Source organism: Pygocentrus nattereri, chromosome 23, assembly GCF_015220715.1.
Source record: "Pygocentrus nattereri isolate fPygNat1 chromosome 23, fPygNat1.pri, whole genome shotgun sequence".
Classification (NCBI taxonomy): domain Eukaryota; kingdom Metazoa; phylum Chordata; class Actinopteri; order Characiformes; family Serrasalmidae; genus Pygocentrus; species Pygocentrus nattereri.
The window spans coordinates 30,903,716-30,916,215 of NC_051233.1; the positions used below are offsets into that span (position 1 = coordinate 30,903,716).

A 12,500-nucleotide genomic window follows, 5' to 3' on the forward strand; every position below is an offset into this window, starting at 1 on the left:
CCAAGACTTTCTGGACAACTGTGTGCTTCCAACTTTGTGTAAACAGAAGCACCTTTTCTGTTCCAGCATGACTGAGCCCCAGTGCCCAAAGTAGCTCCATAAAGTCATAACTGGGTGACTCGTTGTGGAAGAACTTGACTGGCCCTCACCTCCTGACCTCAACCCCATCAAACCCCTTTGGGATGATCTAGAACATAGACTGTGAGGGGTCACTAAAAAGACCACTGACGGACAGGTGTGGTGAGGCAGTCACAGTGACGGAGGGGCGGGGCTAACAGATGCTCTGCCTGATATGGCAGAAACGTGTCGTCATTTATCTTCCCTCTCTCTCTCCGTCTCTCCTGTTTTTCTCCTCTCTCCTTCTTTATCCGCGTCTGCCCGACTTTCCCTGGAGAAACAGCCTGGCTGTGTAAATCTGAGGGAAGGTGCTGGAAACAGCAGCTGAGGACTGATCTGATGTGCCGTAGCCTGGAGACTCACTCTGACAGACTCATATCTGTTTGATCCTGACAGACAGAGCGAGGCGCTGAAAGGAAAACATACACCAGCGCTGCGTCTCTGATGTGGCTTTACAGCTTTTCTATGGCTTTGTCTTTATGTTGGATGTGTGTTCAGTAGACACCGCCGTGCGCTCACTGAGCGCACACCTACAGCACCAGCCACCCGACTGAATGTGTTTTTCATCTTTAAGGCAGCGTGTCCTGGGTCTTCCCCGGGGTCTCCTCCCCGGTGGACTTGCCTGTGACACCTCCCAAGGGAGGTGTCCAGGAGGCATCCTAACCAGATGCCCGAACCACCTCAACTGGCTCCTCTCGACGTGGAGAAGCAGCGGCTCTACTCCGAGTCCCTCCCGGATGACCGAACTTCTCACCCTATCTCTAAGGGAGAGTCCAGCCACCCTGCAGAGGAAACTCATTTCGGCCGCTTGTATTCACGATCTCGTTCTTTCGGTCATTACCCAAAGCTCATGACCATAGGTGAGGGTGGGAACGTAGATCGACCAGTAAATCAAGAGCCTTGCCTTATGGCTCAGCTCTTTCTTTACCACAACAGACCGGTAAAGAGCCCGCATCACTGCTGACCCAGCACCAATCCGCCTGTCAATCTCCCGCTCCCTTGTACCATCACTCGTGAACAAGACCCCGAGATACTTAAACTCCCCCACTTGAGGCAAGAGCTCATCCCCGACCCAGAGAGGGCTCTCCACTCTTTCCCGCGTGAGAACCATGGCCTCGGATTTGGAGTTATTGATCCTCATCCCGGCCACTTCACACTCGGCTGCAAACCGATCCAGTGAAAGCTGAAATCTGCAAACAGCAGCGATGTGACCCTGAGGTCACCAAACCGGACACCCTCCATCCCCTGACTGTGCCTAGAAATTCTATCCATGAAAATTATGAATAGAATCGGTGACAAAGGGCAGCCCTGACGGAGTCCAACTCTCACTGGGAACAAGTCTGACTTACTGCCGACCATGCGAACCAAACTCCTGCTTTGTTTGTACAGGGCCTGAATGGCTCGTAGCAAAGAGCCATGTACCCCGTACTCCCGAAGCACCTCCCACAGAATACCCCAGGGAACACAGTCGAATGCCTTCTCCAAATCCACAAAGCACATGTGGACTGGTTGGGCAAACTCCCATGAACCCTCCAGAATCCTGGAGAGGGTATTACAGAAAACTCTTAAGTCTGAGATCTGCTTTGTTGCCATGGCAACTTCAGTTAAACCTGAAGACAGGACAGAAGCCATTACAGAACAACAGTTCTTAAATCTATAATCTTCACTTATTTCCAGATATAAAAAAAACGGTTTTACAGAAACATCCTAAGTTGCCAAAATATCTTAAATATTTTCACAACTTTAAGATAAACACCAGATCTGTCTTAACTTCTGTTTCTATTGTTTTATGCAGTGATGGGCAGCACAGTTCACTATAACCAGCATAATATCGTTACATTCATCTATGCTGAAAACTGAGCTTTGACTTTTTTTCTTCTAACAGCGTTTAAAAACCTGAGACTCTGCAGACACCACCTCCACCTTCCCCTCTTATTACCTCTGTGTGTTACTGTTGATGAAATATTACAGTGATGGTGGTGAGTAATGAGGAGAACGAGCTGAACGTGTCTGTTCATTAAGAGGAGCAACGTTAGCGCGCTCGGCCAAAGCGTTTGGGAAATGGAGACTGAAACTGGGTTGTGGCGACTCTGATAAACAGCAGCGGGCACTGACACAATATTCTTAACTTTAAATTTATCACTTATTAAGTTTGAGATTTATTTGACCTTGTTTACCTCGGTAACAGTAGCTAACGTTAGCTGTGTGTCTATTTGATTACGTGTTTGCAGTTCAGCTGCGCACGTATGGTTGGTTGCTGGGTAACAGACACGGCAGTTGATTGTTCGAGTTCTTCGATCGAGTAAGTTCAGATTTCCTAATTTGAGATAAGAAAAGATGCTGTAAGATTAGATTCTTAAATGAAGATCGGATTTGCTCCTGTAATATCATCATTCCAAGGTGAACCATTTAGGTAAGTGACGTCATCCCAGCGCTCAAGTGTCCTCCTCACCTCTGGGGTTGATGAGCGAGGCGTCGGTGGCTTTGCCGCCGTCCCCACACTGGTTGGGGTGGAATGGAGTGCACTGCTCTCCATTTCCGGCCAAAACCTCGGCGTTTCGGCTCAGATCTCGCGGCTCAGTCACAGCCTTCAGCCTCAGAATCCTCCGACTGCTGCTGTCCGACACGTACACGGCCTCACTGACTGGGTCCAGAGCCAGGTAGTACTTATGCGCAGGACTGGTGCTGAGAGAGAGAGAGAGAGAGGGGGGGAGAGAGAGAGAGAGACAGAGAGAGAGAGAGAGAGAGAGAGAGAGAGAGAGAAAGAGGGAAAGAGAGAGAGAGTGTGAGAGAGAGAGAGAATGTACATTCAGCAGTCTTTCCAAAAACAACAGCTGTTAAAAGACAGCTTGTTGAAATGTGTTGACGTGTCAGATGCAAGTTTTCAGGGTGTCTCATCAACGTTTTGTTGAAGTGAGAATAAGTTGATCCGTCCCCTATAATGAACACATTTTAGCACATTTTAACACACAATTACTGTTCATGTACATGTACACTATATGCCCAAAAGTATGTGGACAACTGACTATCACACCTTCATGAGTTTGTTCCATTCCAAAAGTATAGGCATTCATACGGAGTTGGACCCTCTCTGCAGATATTACAGCTTCCACTCTTCTACAACGCTTTCAATAAGATTTGGGAGTGTGTCTGTGGGGATTCTGTGAGGTCAGACCCTGAGAAGTTCATCCCAAACATTCTAGTTCATCCCAAAGGTGTTCAGTGGGGTTGAGGTCAGGGCTCTGCACAAGGCCACTAAAGTTCCTCCACACCAAATCAAATCATGTCTTGTGCTCAGGGTCTCAGTCATGCTTCCACAAACTCTTCCCAGAAAGCTGGAAGCAGATAACTGTGTAAAATGTCTTTGTGCTGTAGCATTAATATCACCCTTCACTGGAACTGAGGGGCCGAAATCCTGAAAAAACAGCCCGACCATCATCCCTCCTCCACCAAACTTTACTGATTCACCATCAGGCTGTCAGATAGTGAAGCTGATTCATCAATCTAGAGAACACGTTTCCGCTGCTCCAGTGTCCAGTGGCAGTGCTTCAGAACGTCTCCAGTTGTCGCTTGGCATTGCACATAGTGATCTTAGGCTTGGGTGTAGCTGCTCAGCTGGTAAACCCATTTCATGGAGCTCCAGTTCTTGTGCTGATGTCCAGCCTGTGTAATCTGGGAGTCATTTTTGATCGGTCATTACTGTCTGACACACATGACAAACACCTGACAAGATCTTGTTTTTTCCACTTATGGAATATTAGTAACTTGAGGTCTGTAGTTTCAAGGGCGGAGCTAGAGATGCTTATACATGCATTTATCTCATCTCGTATTGATCACTGTAATGCTCTTTTTTCTTCACTTAGCATGTCAGCTCATGACCGACTGCAGGTGATCCAGAATGCTGCAGCAAGGTTACTGACCAAGTCAAACAGACGGTCTCACATTCCCCCCGTTAGTCTCGTTACCCTGGCTTCCTGTTGAGTGTAGGACTCAGTTTAAATTCCTTACACCTTCACAGCATCGCATGGTCAGGCTCCTATGTATGTGGTTGATCTGCTTCATCCATACGTATCAGCTCGTTCTCTCAGGTCAAGTAATTTAAATGTACTGTCTGTTCCACGTTCTCAATTAAAGACTCGTGGAGATCGAGCATTTGAGGTCGTCGCTCCTAAATTGTGGAACACACTGATCAATTGATTCTGTGGAGTCTTTTTAAGCAGGCGATTGGATAATGGTCAAGGCAGCTAAGGCATCGCCAGTCCTGTTTTGTTTTAAATCTTTTGTACTGTGTCATGCTGTATATTTCATATTGTGTTATGTTTTGTTCACCAGCCTGATGGCCTGTGAATAGAACCTGTTGGTCAGTCTTGTCGTCCTGGACTTCACACTCCTGTAGCGTCTGCCTGAAGGTAGGAGTATGAGGAGTCTGTGCTGGGGGTGTGCACTGTCCCTGATGATGTTGTGGGCCCTCCTGATGACACTGGCGTGATAGAGAGGGGACTCTCCTGTAGTGAGGGGAAGGCTGCTCCTGAGATGGACTGGGCAGTTTTGATCACGCACTGGACAGCCTTCCTGTCCTGACCAGTGCAGTTTCCATACCACACCGTGATGGAGCTGGTAAGGTCGCTCTCAATCGTGCTCCTGTAGAAGGTGCTGAGAATTATGGCTGGCATGCCAAATTTCCTCAGTCTTCTCAGAAAGTACAGTCGCTGCTGGGACTTCCTGATGACGAGGTGTGTTGTGAGACCAGGTGAGATCCTCACTGATGTGGATGCCGAGGAATTTGAAGGTCTTCACCCTCTTCCACCTGTGTCTCACCAATGTACAGGGCGCTTCCTCCTTGGATCAACAATCATTTCCTTGGTCTTGTCTGCATTCAAGGAAAGATTGTTGCTATGACACCAGGCCACCAGCTCTGCCACCTCCTTCCAGTATGCCGTCTCGTCCCCACCAGTGATCAGTCCAACGACTGTAGTACCATCAGCAAACTTGATGATGCTGGTGTTGTTCTGGGAGGCCATACAGAAGGGGGCTCAGCACACAGCCCTGGGGGACCCCTGTGCTCACTGTTCTTGTACTGGGTGAGGTCTGTCTGTTAGAAAGTTCAGCACCCAGTTGCAGAGAGCGGGTGTCAGTACAACTAGGTGCCTAACTTTCTAACAGACAGACCTCAGTCAGTCAGAGTAGCACTTACATTTGTCTAGGGCAGATCTAGCAGGGTAGAGATTTCACACCAGGACCACATCAATAGCATGGATATGCTCATCAGTATGACTCAGTCTACTGCTAGTCTTTGTCTGTGGAGATTGCATGCCTGAACAAAAAATAAACAAATAAATAAATAAATAAATAAATAAGAGAGTGTCCACAAACTTTTGGCCATATAGTGTATAAAAAATGTGGCACCCATGGCATATTTCATATCTTATGGTTTTCTGGTGCGTTGAAATCAAGCAAATAAGTAGAAACTTTGCACTAAAATTAGCAGGAAAATACCACATTTGGTTTTTGAATTTTGGTGATTATAAAATGATCAAAACGCAAAACGTTTAACTCGATCCAGGGATGTTTGATCTTTTGCACAGAACCGTGTAATATTGGGGGCAGTCGTGGGCTGGAGGTTAGGGCTCTGGCCCTGTGACCGGAAGGTTGCCGGTTCGGGGCCGACAGTCCATGACTGAGGTGTCCTTGAGCAAGACACCTAACTCCCAACTGCTCCCCGGGTGCCGTGGATAGGGTTGCCCACCGCTCCAGGCAAGTGTGCTCACTGCCCCCTAGTGTGTGTGTGTTCACTAGTGTGTATGTGGTGTTTCACTTCACTGATGGGTTAAATGCAGAGGTGGAATTTCCCCGTTTGTGGGATCAAAAAAGTATCACTTAACTTAATAACGGTATGCGTGGTATGTATGTGGGGAAGGAGACGTACCTGTGTCTGATATCTCTGTTTCTGGAAAGGCGTCACAGCAGAAATGAGAGAGAGAGAGAGAGAGAGAGAGAGAGAGAGAGAGAGAAAAAACGAGTGAGTTTCTTTTCCCTCAGCTCTTCATTAAAGTGTTCATTACAGGCCCCCGAATGTTTCTCCATTTAACAGTCTGACACTTTCTAATTCTGACACATAAAAGCCCGTCTGATAAAGATGCACCTTCAATTAGACTGAAAAAGGTCTAATTTATTTTTATTAGGCTTTCATCAGGTATTCGAACGAATGGCTTACAGACTCATAAAGCTCAGTGAAGGTGCTGATATTCCCCAGAATAAAAACACATTTTAAACGATGCAAATGCAAAAAAAGCTTCCAACATCACCGTGATTAGTGATCAGTGACCCATCGCGTTCAAAGACAAAGCTCTAATGAATCACAGCAACAATTACGCACGAGCTAATAAATCCGATTATTTGCGAGCTAATGAAAAGCTAACAAATCAGCGCCGCTCACAAGCTCGTAAATGACGACGGGATTTGCGAGCTAATAAACAAAGTCGCTACTAAAAAGCTGATCAACAAAGAAGTTTTGGTTTATCGCACAAACAAAAAAAATTCCGAGACACTCTGCCAACACATGCAGATTAGCATTTGCTCTCCAAGAAAACGAGCCGAATTTAGATGACCTGCTATTCCGGAATGAAAAGGGTGTTGATTATTTACTCGACGCAATCAAGCAAGCAAAGCGGGAACGCAGAAAAGCTGAGAGTGGAAATGTGTACACGGGTTCCGCTGCGACAAAAACTCTTTTCCTCCGACTTTCCAGCACAGCGTTAACCATTAGACATCTGGATCTATTACTGTTGTTCAACAACTCGGTTCTTTCCCAAAGTGAGTAAACTGAGAAAAAAAACGTTGATTTAACAAATTTTATTCATGCAGGAACCAAAATACAATACGAGGACCGAAACCTCATATCCCATAGTTTTTCAGTTTTTGACAAACTTTGAAAGGACCCACTCTCCTTTATATTGTGTGTAAATTTTACAATGAATGGATAAAAGGAAAAATCCCAAAATGACCTGGAAAGACGTCCGGTTCCATTGACTTACATTAAAAGTAAAGCATGTTTTTTCCTTCTCCTGTAAAGTTACCATTTTGGAGATGCAAGGTTTTGCTCCGACAGCACCAACATACAGTCTTTACAAAGATCTCCAAGGGTTCCTTAGCAAAGAACATAGTTCTATGAACATTTACAGGGTTCTTTGCATCATGAAATGGTTCTTCAGATTGATGGAGAATGTGTTGTAGATGGTTCTATATGGAACCTTTCTGAAAAGGGCTCTATAGCACCAAAAAGGGTTCTTCTGTTGTTGTAATGTCAAGCTTGTTATAAAAGAAGAACCCTTTTCGTGCTATCTAGAACCATTTTCAAAAAGGTTCTATACAGAACCATATACAACATGTTCTCCATCAATCTGAAGAAAAATTTAATAATGATTTGTTCATACAGTGTTTACACAGAAGTTCTTCAAGGGTTCTTAAGTTAAAAAATGGTTCTAAATAGAACTGTGAACATTCGAAGAACCCTTTGCATGACTAAAGGGTTCTCTGCATGGTGCTGCATATAACTCTTTATTTCAGAGAACAGGAAACACTTAAATACAGCAATTTTCTTCTATTTTAGTTCTATTTCTCTGTTGAGTTTAACATATACACTCTAAAAAAGGTGGTTCTTCAAGGGTTCTTTAGTAAACAAAATGGTTCCCTATAAAACAATGAACACTCAAAGAACCCTCTGCATAATTAAAGGGTTCTTTGCATCAAGAAATGTTTCTTCAGATTGATGGAGAATGTGCTATAGATGGTGCTATATAGAACCTTTTTGAAAAGAGTTCTATATAGCACCAAAAAGGGTTCTTCTGTTGTTATAATGTCAAGCTTGTTACATTAGAAGAACCCTTTTTGGTGCCATATAGAACCACCTACAGCGAATTCTCCATCAATCTGAAGAAGTTCTTCAAACCTTTAATCATGCAGAAGGTTCTTTGTGTGTTCATGGTTCTATATCGAAGCGTTTTCTGTAAGAACCCTTGAAGGAAAAAAAAACAAAACACAAAATATAAACAAAATTTACAGAAATCTGTATAATCTATTGGCTCCAGACAGACAACGCTGTGGTCTGAGAGGCCTCAAGTGTCCGCAGTAGAAGCTTGACGTATGTTGAGAGAACGTTAAGAACTTCAGAGGCCTGATCTAGAACTTCACGGTTCTAATGGAAAGTGGGACCGACCTGAGCTCCAGGACGCTGATGGTGAACCCGTTGGGCAGAATTCTCCGGATAAAGTTGAAATCTCCAACGTACACACTTCCGTCCGACCCACATGCCAGCGCTACGGGAGCGAAGAGCTTCCGATCAGCTGCTGGGCCGTTACAGCTCGGACATGCGATCGGACGCACTGCCCCTGTCCCCATCACCGTGGAGATGAGTGGGGGCTGCTGGGAAATGAAGACGTTCTCCCCGTCTCCTTTGTGGAGAATTCCTACAAAGAGAGGGACATTTCAGCATGTACAATATTTTCTTGCTGTCCAAAAAAAGCAAACACCTTCACTTTTTGCCATTTGTTTGTGCATCATCTGAGGTCAGCAGATGACCTTTCATAATGATTGGACCAATAAAAACACTCAAAAATGACTTTGAATAAAATCTCTTCACATTAACTTGAAACACTGAAAGTAAATAATATTTCTGTCCTCTCCTGCAACGTTACCACTAGGGAGATACTTCAGACAGCATCAATATAAAATATGTGAAGTATAGTCTAAAGTAAGGGGTGAAATGTGACTGACAACACAAGCATATAACAGTGACAAGTTTAAAAAAGTTTGTCTTACTTGATGTAAACTTTCTGCATAGCATCCACTGAACTATCTTATTATTCCCTTAGGAATGAATGGTAGAACTACCTGGCCAAAAATCTGCAGGCCACTCTCACGATATCATAATACAAGTAGACTAGCAACATCCTAGCAACCTCCAGAGACACTACAGCAACCAGTCTGAAACATCCTAGCAACCTCCAGAGACACTACAGCAACCAGTCTGCAACATCCTAGCAACCTTCAGAAATACCGCAGCAACCAGTCTACAACACCCTAGAAACATTCAGAGATACCACAGCAACCGGTCTGCAACACCCTAGAAACATTCAGAGATACCACAGCAACCGGTCTGCAACACACTAGCAACGTTCAGAGATACCACAGCAACTGGTCTGCAACACCCAAGCAACCTTCAAGGAAACCACAGCACCCGGTTTAGAAAACCGTAGCAACCACTAAAGATACCACAGTAACCAGTTTGCAACACCCTAGGAGCCATCAGAGATACTGGTTTGCAACACCCAATCAACTACCAGAGATACCACAGCAAACAGTCTGTAACACCTTAGCAAGCTTCAGAGATGCCACAGCAACCGATCTGCAACACACTAGCAACCTTCAGAGATATCACAGCAACCGATCTGCAACACACTAGCAACCTTCAGAGATTCCACAGCAACCAATCTGCAACACACTAGCAACCTTCAGAGATTCCACAGCAACCAATCTGCAACACACTAGCAACCTTCAGAGATACCACAGCAACCAAACTGCAACACACCAGCAACCTTCAGAGATTCCACAGCAACTGATCTACAACGCACTAGCAATCCTCAGAGATACCACAGCAACCGGTCTGCAACACCCTAGAAACATTCAGAGATACCACAGCAACCGGTCTGCAACACCCTAGAAACATTCAGAGATACCACAGCAACCGGTCTGCAACACACTAGCAACGTTCAGAGATACCACAGCAACTGGTCTGCAACACCCAAGCAACCTTCAAGGAAACCACAGCATCCGGTTTAGAAAACAGTAGCAACCACTAAAGATACCACAGTAACCAGTTTGCAACACCCTAGGAGCCATCAGAGATACTGGTTTGCAACACCCAATCAACTACCAGAGATACCACAGCAAACAGTCTGTAACACCTTAGCAAGCTTCAGAGATGCCACAGCAACCGATCTGCAACACACTAGCAACCTTCAGAGATTCCACAGCAACCAATCTGCAACACACTAGCAACCTTCAGAGATACCACAGCAACCGATCTGCAACACACTAGCAACCTTCAGAGATTCCACAGCAACCAATCTGCAACACACTAGCAACCTTCAGAGATTCCACAGCAACCAATCTGCAACACACTAGCAACCTTCAGAGATACCACAGCAACCAGTCTGCAACACACTAGCAACCTTCAGAGATACCACAGCAACCAAACTGCAACACACCAGCAACCTTCAGAGATTCCACAGCAACTGATCTACAACGCACTAGCAATCCTCAGAGATACCACAGCAACCGGTCTGCAACACCCTAGAAACATTTAGAGATACCATAGCAAGCAGTCTGTAACATCCTAGCAACCATCAGATATACCACGGCAACCAGTATGCAACACCCAAGCAACCTTCAAGGAAACCCCAACCACTGGTTTAGAAAACCCTAGCAACCACTATAGATACCACAGCAACCAATTTGCAACACCCTAGGAGCCATCAGAGATACTGGTTTGTAACACCCAAGCAACTACCAGAGATACCACAGCAAACATTCTGTAACACACTAGCAACCTTCAGAGATACCACAGCAACCAAACTGCAACACACCAGCAACCTTCAGAGATACCACAGCAACCAGTCTGTAACACACTAGCAACCTTCAGAGATACCACAGCAACCAAACTGCAACACACCAGCAACCTTCAGAGATACCACAGCAACCAGTCTGTAACACACTAGCAACCTTCAGAGATACCACAGAAACCAGTCTGTAACACACTAGCAACCAGTCTGCAACACACTAGCAAGCTTCAAATATACCACAGAAACCAGTCTGTAACACACTAGCAACCTTCAGAGATACCACAGCAACCAAACTGCAACACACCAGCCACCTTCAGATATACCACAGCAACCAGTCTGTAACACACTAGCAACCAGTCTGCAACACACTAGCAAGCTTCAAAGATACCACAGAAACCAGTCTGTAACACGATAGCAACCTTCAGAGATACAACGGAAACCAGTCTGAAACATCCTAGCAACCAGTCTGCAACACACTAGCAAGCTTCAAAGATACCACAGAAACCAGTCTGTAACACCCTAGAAACATTCAGAGATACCACAGCAACCGGTCTGCAACACCCTAGAAACATTCAGAGATACCACAGCAACCGGTCTGCAACACACTAGCAACGTTCAGAGATACCACAGCAACTGGTCTGCAACACCCAAGCAACCTTCAAGGAAACCACAGCATCCGGTTTAGAAAACCGTAGCAACCACTAAAGATACCACAGTAACCAGTTTGCAACACCCTAGGAGCCATCAGAGATACTGGTTTGCAACACCCAATCAACTACCAGAGATACCACAGCAAACAGTCTGTAACACACTAGCAACCTTCAGAGATACCACAGCAACCAGTCTGCAACACACTAGCAACCTTCAGAGATACCACAGCAACCAAACTGCAACACACCAGCAACCTTCAGAGATTCCACAGCAACTGATCTACAACGCACTAGCAATCCTCAGAGATACCACAGCAACCGGTCTGCAACACCCTAGAAACATTTAGAGATACCATAGCAAACAGTCTGTAACACACCAGCAACCTTCAGAGATTCCACAGCAACTGATCTACAACGCACTAGCAACCATCAGATATACCACGGCAACCAGTATGCAACACCCAGATAACCACCATAGATACTTCAGCAACCAGTCTGCAACACCCAAGCAACCTTCAAGGAAACCCCAACCACTGGTTTAGAAAACCCTAGCAACCACTATAGATACCACAGCAACCAATTTGCAACACCCTAGGAGCCATCAGAGATACTGGTTTGTAACACCCAAGCAACTACCAGAGATACCACAGCAAACATTCTGTAACACACTAGCAACCTTCAGAGATACCACAGCAACCAAACTGCAACACACCAGCAACCTTCAGAGATACCACAGCAACCAGTCTGTAACACACTAGCAACCTTCAGAGATACCACAGCAACCAAACTGCAACACACCAGCAACCTTCAGAGATACCACAGCAACCAGTCTGTAACACACTAGCAACCTTCAGAGATACCACAGAAACCAGTCTGTAACACACTAGCAACCAGTCTGCAACACACTAGCAAGCTTCAAATATACCACAGAAACCAGTCTGTAACACACTAGCAACCTTCAGAGATACCACAGCAACCAAACTGCAACACACCAGGCACCTTCAGATATACCACAGCAACCGGTCTGTAACACACTAGCAACCAGTCTGCAACACACTAGCAAGCTTCAAAGATACCACAGAAACCAGTCTGTAACACACTAGCAACCTTCAGA

The 12,500-nt window shown here is 45.4% G+C and overlaps 1 protein-coding gene across 1 annotated transcript in view; it reads right to left on the reverse strand.

Moving 5' to 3' along the window:
• The window catches only part of tenm1 (teneurin transmembrane protein 1), a 225,681-nt gene that overhangs the window by 27,434 nt on the left and 185,747 nt on the right, over positions 1 to 12,500 (reverse strand). The window contains exons 19-21 of the mRNA XM_037533313.1: positions 8,333 to 8,582; positions 6,044 to 6,064; positions 2,570 to 2,802 (exon numbers count right to left, since the gene is read on the reverse strand). Coding sequence (XP_037389210.1) covers positions 2,570 to 2,802; positions 6,044 to 6,064; positions 8,333 to 8,582 — 504 coding nt within the window. The remainder of the gene's footprint in view (positions 1 to 2,569; positions 2,803 to 6,043; positions 6,065 to 8,332; positions 8,583 to 12,500) is intronic.